This window comes from Ochlerotatus camptorhynchus, unplaced genomic scaffold, assembly GCF_037179485.1.
Source record: "Ochlerotatus camptorhynchus isolate MF236.1 unplaced genomic scaffold, CSIRO-AGI_Acam_v1.1 ptg000077l, whole genome shotgun sequence".
Lineage (NCBI taxonomy): Eukaryota > Metazoa > Arthropoda > Insecta > Diptera > Culicidae > Ochlerotatus > Ochlerotatus camptorhynchus.
Window position 1 is genome coordinate 1,036,709 of NW_027040567.1, and position 26,059 is coordinate 1,062,767.

The following is a 26,059-nucleotide window of genomic DNA, read 5'->3' on the forward strand; positions in this document are numbered from 1 at the left end:
CTTAGGACCTAATGCAATGTTCAGCTTGAACTCTGGTGGATTAACATTAAATTTTCTCGGTGCATTTCTAGATAAACATTTCAAAAGGTCCTATCTGCATTGATCGATTCTCTTCATCGACTTTCTCTTTCGTCAATAATTCAGTTGCAAAACCTTTCCCTGTTGTATTTGACGTTTTGGACGCTAGATAAGAACCCCCTTTATCAAACTATATGATAGAATTAGCGCAAAATCTGTTTGCATAGCAGTGGTTATGAAAAGAGAAAGTCGATGAAGAGAATCGATCAAAGCAGATAGGACCATTTGAAATGTTCATCGAGATTTGATGTTGGTTTTGCTAACTATCTGTGTGGCAATACTGTGTTGATAAGATTTCGAAAAATTGATTCAGTTAACTGTAGTAATGCAAAGAGAAAACCGATGAAGATAATCGATCATCGCTGGCCCTTATGATTCTAAACGCTAGAAGTAAAAGTACACTGAAACAAATCGACATGTACCGTTTATTGGATCCATCTTATAACATAGCAATGTCAGGAGATTTATTCATTCTATGTGATGATTGATAGATTCCAATGGATTATCACTTAAAAACTATGACTGCGATATGGAATGATTTCTATCGTAATTTCACATACTTAGTACTTGATAATACTTTGCTTCGAACGTGGTTAGCGATAGGTAAGATGTATATGAATATTGTCTGATATATTTCATGGTGAAAAACTGTTGATATGTCATGGGTGGGAACAGGCATCTAGAAACTAATGGAAAATCATATAAGTTTGCACTATGAGCAAATCGAGTAAAATGTACCTGTTTTCATGATGAATATTGCTCACTAAAAGATATATCATATAAGATAATCATGTATATTTTATTGGAGTTTCTTTTAACGATTTTTGACGTTTGTTGATATGTCGCGTGTAAACAGACATGTAGAAACTATTGGACTGTCATTTAACTTTGCAGTATAGGAAAACATATATATCTCATTGGAATAGCTTCCTTTGATTTTTGAGGTTTGAATATTGTAAAAAGATCTATCCCAATCATTAAATAGTCATATAGATTTGCCTTTTAAGAAATCCAACAGCAAACATTTGTTTTGGTATGTTTTTCTGGGATGAACATCGCTCCCAATAAAATACATCTTACATAATTGTTCTTTATAAATTATTGAAACAATTTTCAACTATGTTATCGTACCTTGTATCGTACACTCATTAGAATGATTAGTCGAACTAAATATTGCTAACAACAATGATACTGTAATAAATAATCATTGTTTGTTATTGTTTCATAAGATAAGGGGTTCCGGAAAAGAATGTTTTGAGATTGAAAAAAATGATTCTACTGCAATATTTATTTGCTAAGATTCATGAACCAGTTCCATGAACTCATATAATGTAGTCGTTGTTTTATAGCACACAGGAGCATTAATAATGATTTGAATACACGACACCACTGAAACGGAGCATATATTGGTCAGTGCTATTTTTCTTCACTCTAGCAAAACGAGCATAACGTTGTTCTATATTCCATGTTGAGAGAGCTGTTATTACTTCATGCTAATTGAACGAGCTCAATATTGAAGTCAGCCGTGGCCCAATGGAATCGAGCGCAGACACGAAAAGCATCACAGCTCAACAGTTCTGGATCGAATCCCAAATCAGCTACAATAAAAAAACACAACTGTGAAAGCTCCCACTGCCTGGTGTTTATTTTTCGATTTATTTTTAGAAATCGATTAAATATATGTGTCAAAAGAATAAGTAAATTTCATGTGATTTTCACATAAACTTTACTTCGATTGATTTATGACACATATATTATATTGTGGTGAAAAGTAAAGCTTATGCTTATGGGTTTCAAATCCATTTCAGTTAATTATTATAATTTGACCGATTTTCATTTATCATATGGCGATCATATAAAAGTTTTCAAATTATCAGCATTGTCAATGTATCAGATATTCAAATAGAATTTACCTGACACATTTTCAATCATATCATTTTCAATGGATTATCTTATAGCGCAAAATTATTAGACTTCCACATAACAGGAATATGTCAAATTGGTTCAGTGTACTCTTTCTTAAAACGGTACAACGGCGACCATTATTTGGACGAGCTGCTGAAGCTGTAAAAGAGGCAGGAAGCGAAGAAGATCGGATTCCTGTTGACGATTAAGGCACCTGTGTAAAGGTTAGTTAATTGAATGAATGATGAATGTATTAAATTAATATTGATTTTAATTGTAGGACATGACAATTGCTGAGACGGAAGCGGATTTCTTTCCGGCGATGCAGTCGGTGAGAACCAAGTCGATGAAGGCTTTCAGGGATAGCTTAATCCTGCTGGAACGGTACCTTTGCTCGCCATGGCACGAAATGGTACAGGCCTGTACGAGTGAGACTTTTTGATACACCTGTACATTTGAGCACTTCCAATGTGGAGACCGGCATCATTTAAGCTTGCTTTGAAATAAAATACTGAACACTCGAGTAAAATGATTGCAAATTCGATTTTGAAAGAAATGAACCCAAATAATGTGCATTCAACTTACCCACCATATTTCATTCTACCGAATGGCTACTAATTGACCCGATGCAACAATGTATTTGCCCAGAGTACACTAAATTTTTATTATTATTTATCTCTAAAACGATATTGATTTTCGAAAAATGTATCCTGACAATGGCAATGGACTGCACAAGTTAGAAACCTTGCGACCTGGGATCATCGATTACATTTCAAGGAGAGCATTGAATCCAACAGCAGCAGGCTTGCTGAAATATTTAACGAGCAGTAATATCAATGAAGGTAAGGTAGTTCATTAACCATAAAATAGTAATCCGTATACATATCATAACATTATATTTATGTGTGTGCTTTCAGATGTTATGCTATGTGCGCTGTTGCTAAGCCTCAATACGGTGTTGACTCCCACCTGCCAGTCCCAGATACAAACCAACCATTTGCGTGGCTCAAGAAGACACCATAGTTTTTGTTGAGTCCCTTGAACATACTGGCACATATGCGCAAAAGATTTACGCAGACTAGGGTTGCCTATCGTTCCCGAGATAGTAGTATTAGGGAAAGGATTGGACGGGACCTTTGATGGAATCTTTGTACACTACAACGATTTTTACTACCAAGTGCAATCTATTGGCAGAGCTATCGATGTACTTGTAAAACTAACTGCTGTGCTTGGATTACCCTACTCCAAAGTGTCCAAGTTGATGTGGCATTTCATCAGCGGAACTGTATACGGGATAAAGCAAGGTGAAACATATGCAAGTATCTACCGAATGCAGGCATTTTTAGATGCAATCTCAAATCAAACGACACATCATGATTAGCTGTATGGTGACGACGTGCTCTTCTTTATTTCCTAATGTTGAAGAATACTTGTTGCACTTGAAGGCACCGGCATATAACAGCAAAGTAAAACGAAAAGCAGTTATTATCAAAGCTACTTCAAGCGAAATGCGTACATTTACACACTATGTTACTTTGATAGTAGGGCAATACGTTCCTCGCGATGAAATGGTTTGATAATGCAGCATTGCACCCAACGTCAGTACCTATACGTAAGCGAACTAAGACGTAGCTCTTAAAAAAGGAGTCACAGGTGTGATAATATCACTTCAGGCTAGAACTTTGGTTCTCGCATGCAAAGGTTCATCAGAGAGGGGAAGCTCAGTAATACTCATCACATGCTATTCTGCCACGGTATAATCCAACGATGCCGGACCTAAACCAACCATCTCCAACGCCCCACTATGAAGCATAAAATTAGGCCCGCCCACCAACGTTCAGGTTAAAGAATAATCAACGTTTTGTTTATAAAAGTTGATAGTACCTTTTCAATTGTTGGTCTACAATATATACCGTTTTACTCACGTTCATGCGATGGAACGGATGGATGCGTGTTTTGATCCGATTCCGCTGCCATAGTGATAGAATTTCCTTATAACTCTGCAATGGCATGTGCGAACCGGGTATCGACCCACTGGCCGGAACACGTAGATGATGGTGGTGTCGGTGGTTAATTCTAAAAGAAAATATAGAGGAATTATTGTAGTGCGATAGTAAGGAACTCAAGGAGGAGGGACGCCACTTCGCTTAACAATGCTAGGTTTTTTTTCTTCAGAAAACACAAATCTCCCTCAGGATTTCTGGAAATTGAAACATTGCTTTCGAAAGTGGCTACTCAGATCAACTTTTCTCTATAATATATCAGTGCTAACATTTGAAAACGGCACAAAAGCCATTTGTAAACAAATGGTTTGTGGGCCCTTTACTCACTTCTTGAAGTACACCCACGCGACACAACAGCAACATCGGGTAGGGGAAATTTTCCCCTTCCTGACGATGCTGTTGGTTTGCGTGGGCGTTCTTCGGGTAGCGAGTAAAGGGCCCACAAACCATTTGTTTACAAATGGCTTTTGCGCCGTTTTCAAATGTTAGCACTAAAAATAAAATTGTGTGGAGCAGAATGCAGAATAATTATTCTGAGAAATTCCAAAATGGCTTCTGAGAATCGAGATTTTTCTTTTTTGATAATATATATTATAGATAATAATATTATCTATAATATATATAATTATTCTGAGAAATTCCAAAATGGCTTCTGAGAATCGAGATTTTTCTTTTTTGATAATATATATTATAGATAATATTATTATCTATAATATATATTATCAAAAAAGAAAAATCTCGATTCTCAGAAGCCATTTTGGAATTTCTCAGAATAATTATTCTGCATTCTGCTCCACACAATTTTATTTTTATCCCCAGGAAATAAATATTGTAATAATAAAAGTATTTATTAAATACTCACCGAATAATATCTTATATGTAATCACTTTTTTTATAAATTTTTTTCCTGAAATTAATATTTTCTCATCGGAAGGAACGCAAAACACATACGCGCAGCGAGACGAGCCGATGGAGAATCGCAAGTGCTGTGACCAATGTGATTGATGAGGCAGCAGGAAACAAGTCAGCTCTTTCATTATCACAACGTTCTTATGCATAATCTAGTGTGACGTAACGTTGAATCATGCGTAAGAACGAAAGAGTCGACTACATTCCTTCTGCCGCACCTATAGTAACGCACACGGCTCCCGCACTGACTATTTCTTACTTTCTCACTCTAATCAAAATTTCCTTCGATGAGTGAGAAAACAGCACCCCGTCAATGCGAGCGTGAACGCGAGTTGCCAGATCATTGCACACAAAACCAACTTGAATTAATTCAAAACAAAAATACTAGCGAACCTGGCGGTGAGGAGCGGAAGGTTGACTAGAATTCTATTACAGAGAACCACATTATTTTAATTAATTTCTTCGGAGAAAGTCGTCTGTAACTTCGTTTGTGGTACACAGTGCAATTTCCGGACGAACCAACTTTCATCTCTCCGGCGGGAAATCCCTCCACGCTAGACTTTTTCCTGTCAAACATCGGACTATCCAAGCCGGAGGCGCACAACGATCTCAGCTCCGACCACCAACCGGTGGTGACTGAAGTCGGTGTCAACGTGGTTCCTGCTAGAGGCTGCCTGCGTAAAGACTACCACCATGTCAACTGGGTGCAGTACGGTCGAATGGTGGACAGCAACATCGATGAAAATCCACTACTCGACACCGTAGATGACATCGACCGGGCGTTGGAAGGACTCCAACAGGCCATATCCGAGGCTGACGAGACATGCGTTCGACAAGTTCCTGTGAGGGGTAAGTTTGTTGCTATTGATTCCCACACCCAATTATTGATTCGATTGAGAAATGTGCGTAGACGCCAGTTTCAGAGGACTGGAGACCTGGGCAAAAAACGTGAAATGGCCGATCTGAACAGGCAGATTGCTTCCAGAATGGACTCACTCCAAAATGAAAGTTTCGGGCGTGTTGTCCAGAATCTGGACGACCGCTCCAGACCATTCTGGAAGGTAGCCAAGGTCCTGAAAAATCATCCCAAACCCGTTCCACCTCTCAAAGTCGAAAATGATGACGATCGGCTTTTAATTACCCCACAGGAGAAAGCAAATGCCATCGGCGAGCATGTCGCTTCATCGCATTTGCTTGGCTCGACTATCCAAAGTCCGCTCGATGATCAGGTTGCGCAATGCGTTCAAAACCTACATGCCTCCCCTTGTGTCGTGCCTCCGGCGGATATGATTACAGTACAACAAATTTGCTCAGCGCTGAAATGCACCAAGAACATGAAGGCTCCCGGGTTTGACGGTATATTCAACTTGATCTTGAAGAGACTCAGCATGAAAGTGCAGTCTCTTCTAACTGCTATCTTCAACAGATGTTTGGAACTGCACTACTTTCCAAGCATCTGGAAAGTAGCAAAAATCATACCGATCCGCAAACCCGGTAAGGATCCAACATTGTCTTCAAGCTACAGACCAATCAGCCTCCTTTCAGCACTGAGCCTCGCACTGAGCAAATTGTTCGAGAAACTCATTCTCAATCGTTTGCTCAAGTTTGTCGAGGAAAGCAACATTCTCCTTCCGGAACAGTTTGGATTCAGAAAGGGGCACTCCACCAATCATCAGCTAGTACGGGTGTTAAATAACATCCGAAGTAACAAAGCTGTATCCAAGTCCACAGCCATGGCCTTGTTAGACGTTGAAAAGGCGTTTGACAATGTTTGGCATGATGGACTTGTGTACAAGCTTTGTAACTTCAACTTTCCTTTACATCTTATTAAAATCACCCGTAACTACCTCCAGCAAAGGTCGTTTAAGGTATCGTTGAATGGTTGTCTCTCAGACACGTTTTCGATCCCAGCAGGAGTCCCGCAAGGTAGTCTGCTGGGCCCCTTGCTTTACAGCATTTACACTTCCGACATTCCTCCCCTCGGTGACGGTTGCGTGCTTTTCCTGTTCGCAGATGATACCGCAATAGCCGTCAAAGGAAGGATGCCTCGCGAAATAACGAACAAACTTCAACGATGCCTTAACGCCTTTGCTGATTATGCCACCACGTGGAAAATCAAAATCAATGCCACCAAAACACAAGCGATCATGTTCCTCCATCGGCAATCGCCCAAACTGAAACCGGCTCCATCTTGTACTGTAATCATGGATGGCACAAGGGTTGAGTGGTCCGCCGAAGTAACCTATCTCGGGATGTTGTTCGATGAAAAGCTCCTCTTCCGTTCACATGTAGAGAAAACAGTAGTCAAGTGTTCTGCCTTGGTTAGGTGTCTGTTTTCGCTGATTTGCCGCAGATCCCGCCTCTCCACTAGTTTCCTTTCTCCTCACCTCTTATACCGCACATCGGATCGTACTCACTTTCATCCGATGCATCGAGTTGTCAAAAATTGAGTAAACGAGAAATGTCAAACTGAGTAAAAGCCACTCAGTCAGCAAAATCCTGGACTTGGAAAAAATGCCAGTCATGTCGGAGGAAACCTCATAGAAAATGTTACTAAAAACCGGCGGAAATGTCTTCAGGTAAATACGAATTGCTTAGGGAAACGGTGTTGAACCGTTTTTTGCTACGGTAGAATGAATCCGGAGCAGGCAATTTCCATTTCCTTGAATAAAAATCAAAACAAAAACCCTCCCCGCAACTGAAGTGGATTTGACTCAGTCTACGTGATAACGTAGTTTACTCAAAAGTGAGTCAACATAAGGCTACTCAATTTTGAGTAGCCATACTTGCCGCTGAGATGAGTACATTAGACTCAATTTTGAGTTGATCAGAATAAGCGTGTAGATAGAGAAAGATAACTAAACGTCAAAAAGGTCTAGTCAATGAATACAGAGAGAGGTTAAGTAGATCGTGAAATATGGTTGTAGTAATCCAAAAAATCAATGTAAACGCAATTAGTTACGTCACGAAATTCTCTCTCACGAGCTCAATCTCTCAACATGCCATGTATTTTGTTGACACTCGATTTGTGATTTCCCTTTCACAGATTATAAAATAGAGTACCTGTCACTACAAAACATGTCTGGTACCTCTATATATACATTTGCTTTAACATTTGAAGTCCCTCCTCTTTTACATATTCTGCGCAAAAGATACTTTATGCCCCGCCCCATACATAAAATTCGGCGGGAAATTCTGTGAGGGGTGAGCTATTTTGTGTGCAGAATGTGTAAAAAAGGAGGGACTTCGAATAATAATCTAAATGCATATATAGAGGTACCAGACAAGTTTTGCACTGCGGCTCATTCTCTGCTTGAACGTCAAGCAGTACAGTTCGGTCTTTGCTCGCTCTGTCGAGTTGTTCTAAAGTTTCTAGTTTGTTCCAAACATTCGCAGTTTAATCGCGTCGTCAGTAGTGTCGGTCGCTTCGTGTGATGGGAAGACAGCGCTCCCGGAGCAGGCTCCGAGAGAAAACGGAGAAGAAGAACAGCGGTGAGGGTAGCTTGAGTGTACCTATTTCGAATAGGTACGCTACTCTTCCCACCGATGTAGGGAATCCCACCTCAGCCACGGTGAAGCGGTCTAAGAAGAGGAAGAAAAATCAAGGCCAGTCCGATGGTGCGAGTGGACGGGACGATGCCACTGCGACGAACGTCAGCGTCATTGGTGATTTCGGCGACGCCGTCGACAACGAAACTGCTGCCAGCCCGAGTGCAGCAAAAATGAAGCTTCCTCCACTGGTAGTGAAGCAAGTCCCACTCAACACGCTGATTGGCGATCTTTCATCGCTGGGCGTTGCAGCTGAGTTTAAGCTCGGCAGGATCGGCACCAAGGTGATGCTCCGAACAAAAGCGGAGTACGAAGTGGCCGTGAAATATCTGAAGGATACCAAGGCGGAATTCTTCACGCACGACATCCCCGGCGAGAAGCCCTTCAAGGTAGTCATCAGGGGTCTACCAAATTTCGACCCCAAGATGGTCGAAGCTGAAATCAACCGGTACAAGCTAGCCCCAATCGCTGTATTCCGAATGACAAGGAGAGACGAAAACGTGAAGACGTACCCGGATTGCCTCTTCCTGGTGCACTTCCAGAAAGGGACGGTGACTCTCAATGCGCTGCAAGCCATCCGATCGATCTACTCCATCATCGTACGATGGGAGCCATACCGTGGCGGCCATCGTGACGTAACGCAGTGTATGAGGTGCCTCAATTTTGGACACGGTACCCGCAACTGCAACATCAAGCCACGCTGCAGCAACTGCGCTCAAGAACACGCCACTTCCAACTGCCCTGCGGATGGAGCCGTGGCGATAAAATGCGCTAACTGTGGTGGTGCACATCAAGGTTCCGACAGACAGTGCTCCAAACGCGAGGACTTCAAACGCATCCGAAAGCAGGCGTTAAGCAACAATCAACCAGGACGCAAGAAGGACAAAACCCCATCATTCAGGACGGAGGATTTTCCGCCTCTTCGTGCTCCCCAGCAAAGGCAAGCGAATTCGCGGGTGCAACCCGCCCCCCCTCAAGAAGCTTCCGGTGATTTTGCTGGCCAAAGCTCTCCATCCCCCCCTGGATTCTGGAGACAACCAACAGCGCAAAACAACAACCCCGATCTGTTCTCAGCGGATGAACTGATGGAAATTTTCGTCAACATGTCCGGTGCTCTTCGTAAGTGCCGCAATAAGCCCGAACAGATCCAGGTGCTCGGTAAGTTCATCATCCAGTATGGCGTCTAAACCGCTAACTATCGTCACCTGGAATGCTTGCTCTGTAAGAGCAAAAGAGATTGAGCTTGCCGACTTCCTCCGCAAGCACAGCATCGACGTGGGCCTTCTAACCGAGACCCATCTAAAGTCCGGCGACAGCTTCTGGTTGCCTGACCACAACATTATCCGGCTTGATCGCACCAGCTCCAGGGGGGGTGGTGTTGCGGTCGTCGTCAAGAAAGGAATAAAATACCACACTCTGTCCCATATCCGCACCTCTATCATCGAGGCCCTTGGTGTGGAGGTGGAGTCGTCGACTGGATACGTCCAGTTCATCGCCGTCTACTGCCCTCGACAGTGTGCCGCCAGCAGTGGACTAGCGGCTAAATTTAAGAAGGACCTGTCCACCATCCCCCGTACCGGTTCCCGCTTCGTTGTTGGAGGAGATCTGAATGCTCGTCATGAGGCATGGCGGAACTACCAGCAGAACCAGAACGGTCGTCTGCTGTTCGACCATTCGCAGCATGGGCTGTACTCCGTTTGGTTCTCGGACGAGCCAACATTCATCTCACCGGCAGGCAACCCATCGACGCTAGACCTGTTTCTTTCAAATACCGGCTTGTCCAAGCCGGTAGCCTTAAACGAACTCAGCTCCGACCATCAACCGGTGGTGGCTGAACTGGGATACAACGTAGCTGCTGCTCCAAGCCTGCGCAAGGACTACCATCGCGTAAACTGGGCCCAGTTTGGACGCGTGGTAGACAGGCACATCATCGACAACCCGCCGCTTGACTCCGTGGAGGACATCGACCGAGCGTTGGAAGTACCCCAAGTAACCAAAAGTTCCGCATTCAACGATTAGAATCACTTTCAAGTTCCGTAAAGTTCAAATAAAGTTCCGACCGAACCTTCAAGTTCCATAAAGTTCAAATAAAGTTCCGACAGAACTTTCAAGTTCCATAAAGTTCAAATAAAGTTCCAACCGAACCATCAAGTTCCATAAAGTTCAAATAAAGTTCCGACCGAACTTTCAAGTTCCATAAAGTTCACATATAGTTCCAACAGAACTTTCAAGTTCCATAAAGTTCAAATAAAGTTCCGACAGAAGTTCCATAAAGTTCAAATAAAGTTCCGACAGAACTTTCAAGTTTCATAAAGTTCAAATAAAGTTCCAACCAAACCTTCCAGTTCCATAAAGTTCAAATAAAGTTCCGACCGAACTTTCAAGTTCCATAAAGTTCACATATAGTTCCAACAGAACTTTCAAGTTCCATAAAGTTCAAATAAAGTTCCGACAGAAGTTCCATAAAGTTCAAATAAAGTTCCGACAGAACTTTCAAGTTCCATAAAGTTCAAATAAAGTTCCGACAGAACTTTCAAGTTCCATAAAGTTCAAATAAAGTTCCGACCGAACCTTCAAGATCCATAAAGTTCAAATAAAGTTCCGACAGAACTTTCAAGTTCCATAAAGTTCAAATAAAGTTCCGACAGAACTTTCAAGCCACATGAAGCAATCCGCACAAGTCTTTATTAGTAACAAAATTTAATATACATAATTATTAAATGATCAGTGGCCCGAATAAATCATAATTCTTATATTTATGCAGTGCATCAACATTCTGTTAAAACATAAAAAAAAATTAAAAAGTAATTTCCTGGATTCGAACCCGTGTATTCGGCATGCGATCTACTAACGCTAACCACTGCGCCACAAATGTGTTGGAATACCATGCGGGCAAATACCAATTTCAAATTCATCAAGGTATTGTGTTTTGTATGCAAGTCAGTCAGCTGGCACTGAAAACTCCAACAGTAGGCGGGACAACAGCTCGCTTTAATATATTTCAGATGACGCAGCGGTTCGTGCTGGGGCTCTCACGCAGAAGGACTGGGTTTAATTCTTCAAACAGCTCCAAAACTACTAATGCTGATAAATCAATAAACATAAATACCTGCCTTTAGAAATAACTTTCATAAAAGTGCGAACTAAACATAGAATTGGTTTAGAGGGCAAAAACCCTTTTTAATTTATTTTCTAAAAGTTCCGTTCAAGTTCCGCCAGAAGCTGCTTAGAATTCTCTTCAATTATGATACCGGAACTTTCAAGTTCTTATAACGACTTAAAAATGAGGCTGCTTAGAATTCTAAAGACCATCACTAACTACGCTGCTTAAGCCACAAATGGCCTTTTATCAGAACTTTTGGTTACTTGGGACTCCACCTAGCCATAACCGTGGCTGACGAGGCGTGCGTCCGACGAGTTCCTGTGAGGGGTAAGTTTATTGCTATTGATTCCCACACCCAACTCTTAATTCGCCTGAGAAATGTTCGTAGACGCCAGTTTCAGAGAACTGGAGATCTAGCGAGGAAACGTGAAATGGCCAATCTGAACAAGGAGATTGCTTCCAGAATGGTCTCACTCCGGAACGAAAGTTTCGGGCGGCTTGTCCAGAATCTGGACGACCGCTCCAGACCATTCTGGAAAGTTGCCAAGGTCTTAAAGACGCACCCTAAACCCATTCCGCCACTAAAAGATGAAAATGATGACGATCGGCTCATAATCACCCCTCAGGAGAAAGCAAATGCGATTGGTGAGCATATTGCCAAATCGCACTTGCTTGGCTCCAACATCCAAAGTCCGCTCGAAGTTCAGGTTGAGCAATGCGTACTCAACCTTGATTCCTCCCCTTGTGCCATCCCTCCGGAGGATAGGATCACAGTGGAACAGATCTGCTCAGCGCTGAAATGCACCAAAAACATGAAGGCCCCCGGGTTTGACGGAATATTCAACCTAGTGTTGAAAAATCTCAGCATGAAGGTTCACTCTCTGCTGGCTGCTGTCTTCAACAGATGCTTGGAACTGCACTACTTTCCAAGTATCTGGAAGACAGCGAAAATCATACCTATCCGCAAACCCGGGAAGGACCCAACGCTAGCTTCAAGCTACAGACCAATCAGCCTCCTTTCAGCGCTGAGCAAATTGTTCGAGAAACTCATTCTCAATTGTTTGCTCAAGTTTGTCGAGGAAAATAACATTCTCCTTCCGGAACAGTTTGGATTCAGAAAGGGGCACTCCACCAATCACCAGCTAGTGCGGGTGATGAATAACATCCGAAGTAACAAAGCTGTATCCAAGTCCACAGCCATGGCATTGTTAGACGTTGAGAAAGCGTTTGATAATGTCTGGCACAATGGGCTTGTATACAAGCTTTGTAACTTCAACTTTCCTTTACATCTTATTAAAATCACCCGTAACTACCTCCAGCAAAGGTCGTTTAAGGTATCGTTGAATGGTTGTCTTTCCGACACGTTTTCCATCCCAGCAGGAGTCCCGCAAGGCAGTCTGCTGGGACCCTTGCTTTACAGCATTTACACTTCCGACATTCCTCCCCTTGGAGACGGTTGCGTGTTTTTCCTGTTCGCAGATGATACTGCAATAGCCGTCAAAGGAAGGATGCCTCGCGAAATAACGAACAAACTTCAACGATGCCTTAACGCCTTTGCTGATTATGCCACCACGTGGAAAATCAAAATCAATGCTTCCAAAACACAAACAATCATGTTCCTCCATCGGCAATCCTCCAAACTAAAACCGGCTCCCTCTTGTACTGTAATCATGGATGGCACAAGGGTTGAGTGGTCCGCCGAAGTAACCTATCTCGGGATGTTGTTTGACGAAAAGCTTCTATTCCGCTCGCATGTGGAGAAAACCGTAGTCAAGTGTTCCGCCTTGGTTAGGAGTCTGTATCCGCTGATTTGCCGCAGATCCCGCCTCTCAAGGGTGAACAAACTGGGCGTCTACAAACAAATCATAGCACCTGCGATCCTCTACGCAGCTCCGGTGTGGGAATCATGTGCACAGACTCACAGGAACAAAATTCAGGTAGCTCAGAATAGAGTGCTGAGGATGGTTCTTGATCGTCCTTTCGACACTAGAATAACAAATTTACATGAAGAGGCAGGCATTGCCAAAATAGATTCCAAAATTAACGAAATTAAGACTAAATTTACACAAAAATGTAATTTATCAGAACATGCTTTGATAAGCAATTTGTATATAGTAGGTTAGGTGTACATAGTAGTTGTAGGTTAGTTGTAGTTGTAAATAGTAGTTATAAGTAGTCTCCTTTTTCCAATTCAAATCAAACCAATCCCACCAAGGTGGTCATACTTTAAAATAGGCCTGATAGGACTAGGAACTGTAAATAATAATTAAAATCTCAAATGTACCAAAGTTGAAAAGACGCATCTGTGTCACTTAACAAATTCATACATGTAAACCACACAATCACAAGAAATAAAGATCATTTAAATGGAAAAAGTTTTGCACTGCGGGTTCCGCAAGGGGCATTCCACCAATCATCAGCTAGTGCGGGTGATGAATAACATCCGAAGTAACAAAGCTGTATCCAAGTCCACAGCCATGGCCTTGTTAGACGTCGAAAAGGCGTTTGACAATGTCTGGCACGACGGACTTATATACAAGCTTTGTAACTCTAACTTTCCACCATACCTTGTGAAAATCACCCGTAACTATCTCCAGCAAAGGTCGTTCAGGGTGTCGTTGAATAGTTCCCTTTCGGGACAATTTCCTATCCCAGCAGGTGTTCCGCAAGGGAGTCTGCTGGGACCACTGCTTTACAGCATCTACACGTCGGACATCCCTCCTCTAGGAGACGGTTGCGTGTTCTTTCTGTTTGCAGATGACACCGCGATAGCTGTCAAGGGTAGGATGCCTCGTGAAATTACGAACAAGCTCCAACGATGCCTTGACACCTTTACTGATTATGCCACCACGTGGAAAATCAAAATCAACGCCTCGAAAACCCAAGCGATCATGTTCCTTCACAGACAATCATTAAAACTTAAACCGTCTCCCTCCTGTACCGTAATAATGGATGGTACAAGGGTCGAGTGGTCCACTGATGTTACTTATCTCGGGATGTTGTTCGATGAGAAGCTCCTGTTCCGCTCGCACATAGAGAAAACCCTAGTTAAGTGCTCCGCCTTGGTTAGGTGTTTGTATCCGCTCATTTGCCGCAGATCCCGCCTCTCTGGCTGTTTACAAACAGATCATAGCCCCCGCGATCTTCTATGCCGCCCCGGTGTGGGAATCGTGCGCTCAGACCCACAGGAACAAAATCCAGGTTGCACAGAATAGAGTGTTGAGGATGATCCTAGATCGTCCATTCGACACAAGAATAGCAGACCTCCATCAAGAGGCAGAAATTCCCAAAGTAGATTCCAAAATTGATGATATGACAACTAAATTTATTCAAAAATGCAATCTTTCTGAACATGCTTTAATAAGCAATTTGTACATAGTAGGTTAAGTGTATATAGTAGAGTAGGTTAGTTTTAAGCTGTAAATAGTAGTATTAAGTAGTTTCTCTTCAAATTCTAAAAACAAAACAAACCAATCCCACCAAGGTGGTCGACCGTGTACTAAGTCTAGGACTAATTCTGTAAAACAAATTTGGAATTTTGCCCATACCTAAAGATGAAGAAATCATTAAATCACTTAGTAAAAAATTTATATGGTAATCGTCCAAGTTAAACTAAAATAAAGATCATTTAAACTAAGTTTTGCACTGCAGTGTCCTCTGTGAACAATTATAGGAAAACAGATTGTGTCTAGTTTCCGATAGATGTCACCGCAAACAACAGCAGTGACATCTGATGGAACATGAATGCAGAAGCTTGACAAAATGATTAATTGTTTGTATCGTACAGGGGTTTTACTCACACAACTTAAACGACTGCTTCACCTCGGTAATCCAGCTCATTGGTCTGTAGTATCTGTTTTGTGGTTTTGTTCTCTACTGGATGTTTGTTTACCAAATCATTAAATATAGTACTGCAACAACTAACTGCTATTGCTATTTTATTAAACTATATCTAATAAGTAATCAAGTGTTTTGTTGATTTTATCCCCGGAAAACTCGAACAAAACCGCTCCAAAATGGGTAAAAAGCAACACCAGAAGGACAAAATGTAAGTTCCACAGAGTTCTCTGATTGCATTATGTCCCTCAATGATCCTTTCCTCAACGCCTACAGGTACCTGACCTACACGGAGTGGTCAGAGTTCTACGGTGGACACAAAGTGGGTTCGGTCGAAAACGAACAGATCAAGTTCAAGCGGCTCCCGTTCGACCACTGCTGCCTGTCAATGGTTCCGTTCGAGCATCCATACTGCGACAAGGACGGGAATGTGTTCGAACTGCAGGCGATTGTGGATTTTATCAAACACTTCAAAGTGAACCCGGTGACTGGAGCGCCGCTCGATGGGAAATCGTTGGTCAAGTTGAACTTTAGCAAGCATCACGATGGACAGTACCACTGTCCGACGTTGTTCAAACCATTCACCAAAAACTCACACATTGTGGTAAACGGTAAGTCGGGCAATGTATTCTCCTACGAAGCGATTGAGCAGCTGAATATCAAGGCTAAGAATTGGAAGGATCTGCTGGATGATACCCCATTCACTAGGAAGGATCTGATCACGATTCAAGATCCGGCAAACTTGGAAAAGTTTAACATTAGTAATTTCCATCATATTAAGAAGAAGATGCGTGTGGAAACGGAAGAGGAGTTGGCGGAGAAGAAGGATCCCCAGGGCAGGTTGAAGACGATTTCGATGGAAACGAGAGAAATTCTGACCCAGTTGGAGAAGGATTACAAAGCTCCGGAGGAAAAAGCTGTCGTACATAAGGTGGCGGATAAATTCAATGCGGCGCACTACTCGACGGGAGCGGTGGCTGCTGCTTTCACATCGACTTCGATGGTTCCAGTGTTGAATCATGAGGCGGCTATTATTGAAGAGGATGTGATCCGGTATGAACGAGTCAAGAAGAAGGGCTACGTAAGATTCTTGACGAACTTTGGGGCATTGAATTTGGAGTTGTACTGCGATCAGGTGCCGAAGACGTGCGAAAATTTCCTCAAGCACTGCCAAACTGGGTACTACAATGGGTGCATGTTTCATCGATCAATCAGAAATTTTATGATCCAGGGTGGTGATCCGACCGGAGTAGGCAACGGTGGATCGTCTATTTGGGGCAAGAAGTTCGCTGACGAAATTCGACCGAATTTGTCTCATTCCGGACGAGGAATTCTGTCGATGGCCAACTCGGGACCGAACACGAATGGGTCGCAGTTGTAAGTTCGTGAGTGCGCATATCCTGGAAAATTCAATTACTATTTGTTGTCTTCAACAGCTTCATAACGTATCGTTCCTGTCGACATCTGGATGGCAAGCATACAATATTCGGAAAGTTGGTCGGTGGCCTGGAAGTGCTGACCGAGATGGAGCGTGTCGAAGTGGACAATAAGGATCGACCAATAGAGAACATCTTCATCCAGCGTGTGCAGGTATTCGTCGACCCGTTTCAGGAAGCTGACGAAGAGCTGGCCAATCAACGGTCCGAAGAACTGGAACGAGTGCATCGGGAAGCGGAGGAGAAGCAGAAAAAGTCCACCCGGGCACAACCGTTGAAAGTATTTCGCTCTGGCGTTGGCAAGTACCTGGACAAGGACGTTACCAAAAGGCTAGCAGAACCGGAACCTTCCACCAGCAGCGGAGGGTATCCAACTCAAACAAAGAAACACAAAAAGGAAGAAGCAATTAATAAGTTTGGAAACTTTAAATCGTGGTAAATCTGTATCTATTTACATCTAAAATCTACGGCGTAAAATATTCAATGTTCCGATCCGAACTCCCGCTCCTTCCAAACTTTTTTCATCTCTTGTCGTTTAAACTTCCTTCGCACTGCTTCCGTGTGTTTCTTCAAGTCAATTTTTTTCTGTTGTGATTCTACGGATTGATCGCCATTCTCGAGCTCGTCTAGTTTCAACACCAACAGGCGACGGGCTTCCTCTCTGTTTTTGAATAGAGATCGGGAGGCATGACACTGGATCACGATGCCGGTCGGCTTGTGAGTGAGTACCGCTTTGTTGTTGGTCTTGGCAACCGATTGACCGCCGGGGCCACTGCCGCGTACGAAAGTTTCCTCCAGGTCTTCCTCCCGCAAGGCCGGCACTTTGGACGTATCAATTGTGGTCTTGTACCGATGGAAGGTTCCGCGAAAAGCTCGGAAGTGGGAAGTCATTCTGTGTAGAGTGAACATGACTGACGTGACGCCCTTAAACTACTCGAGCCTGATCGAGAAGGGCTCTTCCTCTCTGGAATGGATTTTGAAATTATTATACGCTGGAATTTGAAAAAAAAAATGCTGCCGTATACCTTGTAGCAAAACTCAATCTTCTTGGGATCGCTTAGGTCCCGATGCTGATCAAACTCGCGTCGAACACGCTGCAGGAAGTACTCCTGATCGGTAAACTGTAGCTGGGAGCCGTACCGGCGCAGGTCCCGGTATAGCCGTAGGATCAAACGATTGCTGATTGTTGATGGGATGGTCATTGTGCAGCAGCTGCCCTGCAAATACCACGGATGTTAAAGGTGCTATTGGGGGAAAATTAAACATTATTTTATTTTACAACACTTACATCAGAACAGAAACAACACTGTTACAGTGTTGTTACCTTCGCGATATATACACGCTATTTCAAAACTACCCAAATTTGGGTAGAACCCACCCAGATCTGTCAAAACTTAACCTACCCAAAAATGGGTAAACTATGTTGGGAGTGACAAGTTGACAAATTAACAACGTAGTTTGGATTCAACCTGGTCTATTGGCGTTGACGGCGACTCTGTAGCTCTTTACTCCTATGAGAAAATCCATAAGCAAACGTCAGACTGTGCGTGAAACATGGCGGACTTTGTACTATCCTTTCACTCCACCGAAAATTCCCATAAGAAACTATCTAAATTTGCTGGAAGAGCAAATTTTTCGACGGTGCCGTCAAGGTGTGGAATTGATGGCCTGTACGAATTGGTGCAGTTCGTTTTTCACTCGGCTTTCAGTCGGCTTCGCACGATTTACTTCTTTCGTACGCTCAAACACGCTCGTACTTACGTCATAACGTTTGTTTCAATCAGCGTTTGCATTGGAAATTGAATATGAATTATAAAATTTCTGTATGAAGCCAATCATCCAAACCATTTGTGGAATAGTTCAATGATTTGGGTTATCGTTCGTTTATGGTTATTTTTTATTACACGCAGAAAAAAACATAGTGCAATCAAACAAATCAGTGTCAACATTTCAAAGGGGCGTAATTGTATTAGTAAACAATGACTTTAGCCGTCGATTTCTCGTGAGTTAAAACTTACTCATGAAGATTAATGACACCAGCAGGTAGAGGAATGTTTACTTTGCCAGCTAGCATTGTTAATTTGAAGGGATGGACTTTTATTTGCGAGAAATCGATAGCTAAAGCCATTGTTTACAAAAGCAATTACGCCCCTTTGAAATGTGGGCACTGAAATTATGTTTCATGTTAAACAAAATTTTTAATAGAATATGGATCAATAAAATTGATAGATTAATTCAACAATAAAATTGAGTTGGGATAATACTACTAATTTTATTTAATTGAACATCGGCTTTTATTGATTTAAAAAAATGTTTGCTTGAATCAAATTGAAGCATCATTTAAAGTAATTGTCGTTTTTGTTGCATTGAAATGTTATTTTTATTGTTTCAAAACCAAATTTATTTAAATTCCCAGGTCAGATTAGCTGTCATTATAAAAAATAAACCCACATTTTTCAATTATGGTTTCAATTAAGTTACTAACTAAGCCACTGTTTGTTTGTTAATTTATTGTGCCTGAACGGGTGGAAGAACGTTTTTCCCTTGTGCGCCTTTCTGTACACCTTAATAAAGATAAATCAATTCTGTACACCATGGTGTAGATTCTAATGTTATTGTTGGTGATAATTTCGAGGGTAATTTTGACAATTGTTGTGCTGCTGGTAGCGATTCTGCTGTAGATGCCGATGTTGACGCATTTCAGTGGTGCAGAGGAGGAGTTCCTGTAATTATAGAATATTAGAAAATGCCTAGGAAAATGATCATTTTACTTTTTTGCTTTTTTATTAACAATGTTATGATGTCGATACAGACTGACACTGCACTACACATACATAAATATTTTTAAACAATTGTGTTGGTTTGATTTAAATGGGCTTCTTTATTGATTTGAAACTTCATTATGAACTGAAACAAATAGAAATTTCGTATTAAATAATAACAAAATATTTTATTGGTTTACGCCTCAGTGTTTTTTCTGCGTGGGGAAAGCAATCATCATGCAAACATATCTAGAATTTGCTGTACTTCATACTTCACAAATTTGCTTTCGACTGTTATGACGTCGTGGTCATCCTCTCCCGTAATGTTTACCTTTTTCCCTCTACCAACACATACGTGAGGGCTAGATCTCCACACCTTGTATAGACCAGGTTGGCCTACCTCGCATAACTCTCGCGTCACTTTTCAAATAGACCAATGTAACAAATGTAAACAAATCGAGTTAAGCGTTACAAACTATTGCTCTTCTATCATTGTATGTGATACAAAAACATCCATCCAAATTTACTTTAATTTATTTAAAATAATCATTGATCAAAAATTGTCCTATGTACAGTTTGAAATGAGGGGTATGTGATTGTTACTTCGGTCATTCGGACTGCTTAACATGATTGGTGCTCATTTTCCAAAGGCGGGGCCAATCTTAAGTTAGGTACTATAATGTAACACTCATTGATTATGTCATTGAGAAAAATCGTCCAATGTAACATGTCCGATGTACAACTCGACTTGTCAAAACGTGGTTTTTTCTACACAGCAAAAAAAGTTGTTGAATATTACATCGAAACTGCTGCAACCAGGTCAATCCATCGGTTGTGTAATATCACATTGTACGATGTACATCGATTTTGCGAACAAAATTACATCCATTGATGTAATATTGTATCTGCGTTTTGCTATTACATCATTATTTCATACATCAGCTTGAATTACGTTGATCGATATTACATTTTTTTTTGCTGTGTATGTTGTAGCATGAAACTCAAAGTAAAATTGTGATTTTACCGTTTCTTCTGAATTTCCAACGTTATTATACACTGGCTACATTAAAAATAGTATTGCAAAATGTATTGTTTTTAAACAGTTAAATTAATAATCTGTCGAACTTCAACTTCGATTTTCTCAAAATGGTGGATATGTTACATTGGTCTATTTGAAAAGTGACGCGAGAACTATGGTTCCAAACGTAAACAAGCCATAAGAAACCTACATGGTTTGTTTACATTTGGAACCAATTTCATACAAGAATGATCAGTACACGGAAAGACGAAACAACTCAAAATCGAGATAAAAAGTACTTAAAAATAAGTAGTCCGCCAACACTACTGTTTTGAGTGAAATTTTGTTCTCATTTATGAGTACTTTAAACTTAATCTCGTAGTATAACCCGATCACTTACTTTTCGTTAATTGTACTCAAACAGTAGTCATGAGAGAGTTCTTTATTTGCGGACTTTTTATCTCGATATTGAGTTGATTAGTTTTCCACGCTACGAAAGTATCCAAAATCAAGTGTTGCGTTTGCACTTCATTTTAGATGAAAAATCGTAGTGTGCGCCATGTTAATTTCAGCTTCTTCGTTTACCAAAAGCTGCAGCTATTTAAGTGAAGACATGTTAAATTGGTGAATTTAGTGTTCCAAACTGTACGGAATTAAGTAATAGGTACACTAATGAAGGTCATAAACTAAACTATAATTCTATTCTAGATCTCCATACAGACCAAAAATGTCTGGAACCTGTGGGAAGAGTCATTCGTCATCCTTGCATTATTAAGTCAGACAAAACAGTCTTTTACGAGCGTAATGACCTCCACCTGCTGATGATCTGTCTTTAGTGAAGTGCACCATTAACACAGTATCTGAGAGCAGTGGGAAAGTGAGGGCACAGACAAACAGACGTAACTCTTTGAAAAAGTTTTTCTTGAAAACATAGCATCTCAAAACATAGGACCTCAGTAACGACATCTCTCGGGCTTCTCGCGGAAAACAATCTTGCTCGCTAACTCGCAAACAATATTGAATGAAAGTTCAATAGAATGTATAGAAATGTCAAAGTGATCCGATGCCAGCGCTACGGCGAGTAGTTCGCGGAACTGATAATATTCAAATCAACCGTTAAATGCGTGAACGAAGATACACAATGAAGAGTTACGTCTGTTTGTCTGTGGTGAGGGTAAAGCTTTTAGTTTTTTGACTCTGCTTTGCAAGTTGATTGGTTCTTGTCTCTTTTTCTCCTACCTACATAATTTCAGTGTGATACATCTAAGTAAACCACCTGAAGTCTTGGCAGCCGAGAGTGGAACCAAGGAGTTCGCTTTGAACTTACGTCCAGCGATAAGACCCCGGTTAATTCAACGTGCCGGATCTCCTCTGGCAATGACCCGGAAATCGTTGCATAGCTAGAAGTTGACCACAACCAGCTAAAAAATTGTAACCTCTCCTTGTTTATAAAAATGTTTACCTGTGTACCACTTTAGAATAAATAAAACTAAACTACTGTACTGTACTCAATTATCATACATTATATGGAAGAAAATCAATTAAAACATTTTTTACAAATAAATTTTAAAAATAAGGACCTGGTTTTACGTATTTTTTACCCAATATTCACTCTTAACTAAACACTTACATTTGATTCAAAATGAAGTCTTCGCAAAATACTAAAAATTGGATACTTCGCAAAGAACTCAATTTTGCCTGGTTGCAGTTAGGTGTCAATGAGTACAAAAGACTTAATTTTGAGTTGTTTCGTTTCTCCGTGTAGGCTGATTTGACAATACGTCCTACCCCAGGATTCATGCCGATGTTGTTTATTTGTCAAATTGTAACTCCCCACCCAACACAGTTTACCCATTTTTGGTTAGGTTCAGTTTTGACCGATCTGGGTGGATTCTACCCAAATTTGGGTAGTTTTGAAAAATGTAACCAAAATTAAGTTCTTTTCACTCATCTCGGCACAATAGAGATTGCATAAGTATGATTGTGTCAGTGATTCTGTTTTTATCGGAAACATTTTCTGCTATGAAATTGTTTTTCCCAATGAAAACATTTTACGTATACGTATACGTGACGTAGTGTGCGAACGATAAACGTCAGCAATCTCTATAGTGCAGGAACCCAAAAGTAGGTAAAGCGGGTTAAACTAATTTTCATTTACTTATGTGCGGTTCGTATGGAATTTTTCACTGGCTTTTTAACCAAAAGTAAGATAGTTGGACCCAACAGTAGGTAAATATGATTATACTCAACGTTGGGTTCCCACACTTTACTACCCCTATTGGGTGGTTTTGCTCCTCCGTTTCTGACAACATTAGAAGAAGAAAAGGAGACAAACTAGTCAAAAGTAAGTAAAAGTGAACTGGTCGTTGGGTACTTTTTTCTTACCGTGTATATGATGCTGAAACTCTAGCCGATTATGTGAAAAGGGCTTTTATATGACGGCGGGGGGGTTTTGTAACACGGTAAATGGAATAACACCATGAATGAATAAAAACTCCCAAAAAAAAAAAAACGGAAAAATACCGAGGGGAACGACACTTCAAGATTATCCGACACGGTAACCAGCGTAAATACATTAATGTGTTAAATATCACATATTTCGTGAAAAAAAGGGTCTACTCTTAAAATGTGTAAACTGCGTTGTCTTTTGTTTAGATTAGTTGACTTAGTTAATTTTATACGCATTCATATTTTCAAGAGTAATCAAGGGTACACAGCAAAAAAAAATGTAATATCGATCAACGTAATTCAAGCTGATGTATGAAATAATGATGTAAAAGCAAAAAGCAGATACAATATTACATCAATGGCTGTAATTTTGTTCGCAAAATCGATGTACATCGTACAATGTGATATTACACAACCGATGGATTGACCTGGTTGCAGCAGTTTCGATGTAATATTCAACAACTTTTTTTGCTGTGTAAATGCATAATTAACTAAAAATTTTCACAATGTAAACGCTTTTCTCATTTCATTTATACAGCCTCAAGATGTATTCAAATGTTATACGATATGAGGCAACATTTACTCAACCCTAAACTCAACTACAATCAAATCTGGCGAACTTCAGCTACACTCAAAATAATGCTCACGTCAATGCCTCGGTCAATGCTACGTGGAAATATACGTAGATTTTTTCCATCATACTTTTCACGTAAGAGCTACGTGATTATCATGTAGGGGTACTCATTTTATTGGACCCAAACGTCACTGGAATATCACGTAGAAGTTACATGAATTTGTCTATGGCATTCACTGGTGGATTCCAGTATCATATTTGTTTATAGTTCTTTACAAAAAAAATTTTCTAATAAGATAAAATCAAGTAAGTATTCCTATAGAATAAATAGAAATCTAATAATATTCATTTATTTATTGATGCACATATTAAAAAAGTTGGAAGGGTTGTATACTAGATACGACCGCAGGGTTGGCGTTGGATAACGTCTGTTATGTGTTGTACTTAATTGTGCATATTATATTTTAGGAATATTCCTTAATAACTCTTTTGCGAAAGTTTGGTGGCCCTTAAAAGGGCCGTTTTGTAGGGCTGATGTTGTTGACAATGATGGAACGGGCGACCTTGTTGGATGCTTATATAGTAGAACAGAAAATATCAGAGGTGTCAGATACTCGCATCTGATGTCTCGGTTGGAGAAAGTATAAGAATATAAAAAAATCAATTGATTTTCAGCATCTTTAGACAATGGTTTACTTTTAACCATTTTTCAATAGTTTACAGAATGAAATCAATAATTTTGAAACATTCAGCAAATTGCTAGAAATATTTCCAATCGATTGATGCCATTATCTCGTAAATCTATCGGGAGACGGTTGAGTTATTATCGTTCAAAATCTTTTAATTTTTCGTAACGCATCCAAAATGACTGTTTTCAATTTTGTACCCCCGTATGTTGCCGAAAGACGTTATCCAACGTTATCCCGACATGGATCCCAAACAATCCTGGTGATATGAGCAGTGGAATAGGACGAATTTTCTTTTCACTGCCAGATCATTTGCCGCCTCTCTATTGAACACAATAAAACAGGCAATGTATGTTTGAAAATCAGGATAATCATTAGAAATAATCAAAAATTATACTTACATCTTCTAATTATTTTACAAAAATAACGGACATTAGCACATCACGATGTCGCCATACTTTGCACCACTCTGAGTGTAGAACTATTTTTTTCAGATGTGGAAATCACATAAGGTTTACGTGAAACGCACATAGAAACAGTGTATGTGAAAATCACGTAAATTGCATTGATTAAGTATGTGTGCTTAATCGGAATTCCCTTTGATATTCAAGGGGTATCACATACATTCTACGTGAGTTATGTAAAACTGAGGGGAGTGGAAAAAGAGAGAGCTTACGTGATTTTTCACGTAGTAGGGGCGGGGGTGGGGTGGAGTTACTTCTTGAAGCAGCGGTTGCCGCAAATGTCTGATGACTCGAGTTTGCCGGAGGGTTGGCATTTAGTTTTCCTTCATCGCGTCCGACATGGTACCGATTTCCATAAACCACCTTGAGTCAGATCACATTATTTCTAGACTAAGATTTGAAAGGGCGGAATTCCAAAATCAGCATATTGAGAAAATCGCTTCCGAATTAATCATTTTGTCAAGCTTCTGTATTCATGTTCCATCAGATGTCACTGCTGTTGTTTGCTGTTTGTCTGTTTTCTTATAATTGTTCACAGAGGACAGAGGAATTTAGATTATTATTCGAAGTCCCTCCTTTTTTACACATTCTGCACACAAAATAGCTCACCCCTCACAGAATTTCCCACCGATTTTTATGTATGGGGCGTTGCATAAATTATCTTTTGTGCAGAATATGTAAAAAAAAGGAGGGATTTCAAATGTTAAACTAAATGCATACATAGAGGTACCAGACATGTTTAGTAGTGAGTGCCATCATTCATTCCCTGCTTTCCCGTCAAACAGTGCAGTTCGGTTTGAGCTCAATCTCTTGAGTTGTTCGGAAAGTTTTTCGAGTTAGTGTTCTCACTCTTTCTTTCGTGGTTTGTCGTGCGTGCGTGTGTGTGTGTGCCCCGAAATGGAGAAGCATCGCTCGCGAAGCCCGGCGAAGGGCTAGAACCCCGGTGAATGAAGCTCCGGTGTGCCTACATCGAACAGGTTTGTTGTTCTTCCCATGGATGGGCTTACGCAGCCAGCTGTAACAGGAAAGCGCAGCAAAAAGAGGGAGAAGAATCGGGGCCAGTCCGATTGCACGATTTCTCGCGACGATTTCTCGCGACGATGCCACTGCGACGAACGGTAGTGATGTCGGAGATTTCGGTGACGTTGCCAACATAAGCACGGCAAAAGTAAAGCGGAGGTCGTTGGTAGTAAAAAGCGCCCATCTTAACGATCTCATCGCAGATCTGGCGTCGCTTGGCGTTAAAGCCGAATACAAGTTGGGCAGAGTCGGCACCAAGGTGATGCT

At 41.0% G+C, this 26,059-nt stretch overlaps 3 protein-coding genes and 1 long non-coding RNA gene across 4 annotated transcripts; 2 read left to right on the plus strand and 2 right to left on the minus strand.

Moving 5' to 3' along the window:
• The first annotated feature begins 2,122 nt into the window (after positions 1–2,122).
• On the plus strand, positions 2,123–2,510 carry LOC135697705 (uncharacterized). Its single transcript, XR_010517433.1, has 2 exons — positions 2,123–2,207; positions 2,264–2,510. It is a non-coding gene; the product is annotated as an uncharacterized LOC135697705 (long non-coding RNA).
• Positions 2,511–15,452: 12,942 nt separating this feature from the next.
• Positions 15,453–17,319, plus strand: LOC135697581 (RING-type E3 ubiquitin-protein ligase PPIL2). The gene is made up of 3 exons (XM_065217360.1): positions 15,453–15,595; positions 15,661–16,761; positions 16,821–17,319. Exons 1-3 carry the CDS (start codon positions 15,564–15,566, stop codon positions 17,257–17,259), a joined length of 1,572 nt encoding a protein of 523 aa, XP_065073432.1. The 5' UTR covers positions 15,453–15,563; the 3' UTR covers positions 17,260–17,319.
• On the minus strand, positions 17,251–17,729 carry LOC135697582 (mitochondrial translation release factor in rescue). Its single transcript, XM_065217361.1, has one exon. It carries the CDS (start codon positions 17,727–17,729, stop codon positions 17,301–17,303), a length of 429 nt encoding a protein of 142 aa, XP_065073433.1. The 3' UTR covers positions 17,251–17,300.
• Positions 17,697–18,127, minus strand: LOC135697583 (mitochondrial ribosome and complex I assembly factor AltMIEF1). Its single transcript, XM_065217362.1, has 3 exons — positions 18,109–18,127; positions 17,846–18,037; positions 17,697–17,784 (listed from the first exon to the last, which is right to left on the minus strand). Exons 2-3 carry the CDS (start codon positions 18,020–18,022, stop codon positions 17,746–17,748), a joined length of 216 nt encoding a protein of 71 aa, XP_065073434.1. The 5' UTR covers positions 18,023–18,037; positions 18,109–18,127; the 3' UTR covers positions 17,697–17,745.
• Positions 18,128–26,059: the final 7,932 nt, after the last annotated feature.

Bases quoted from the DNA above. Each gene is read 5' to 3' on its own strand.
- LOC135697582 (XM_065217361.1), bottom strand. From the start codon at position 17,729: ATGTTCACTCTACACAGAATGACTTCCCACTTCCGAGCTTTTCGCGGA.
- LOC135697581 (XM_065217360.1), top strand. From the start codon at position 15,564: ATGGGTAAAAAGCAACACCAGAAGGACAAAAT. The intron at 15,596-15,660 runs GTAAGTTCCACA...CAACGCCTACAG, and splicing joins CAACACCAGAAGGACAAAAT to GTACCTGACCTACACGGAGT. The intron at 16,762-16,820 runs GTAAGTTCGTGA...TGTCTTCAACAG, and splicing joins AACACGAATGGGTCGCAGTT to CTTCATAACGTATCGTTCCT.
- LOC135697583 (XM_065217362.1), bottom strand. From the start codon at position 18,022: ATGACCATCCCATCAACAATCAGCAATCGTTTGATCCTACGGCTATAC. The intron at 17,785-17,845 runs GTATACGGCAGC...AATCCATTCCAG, and splicing joins AGATTGAGTTTTGCTACAAG to AGAGGAAGAGCCCTTCTCGA.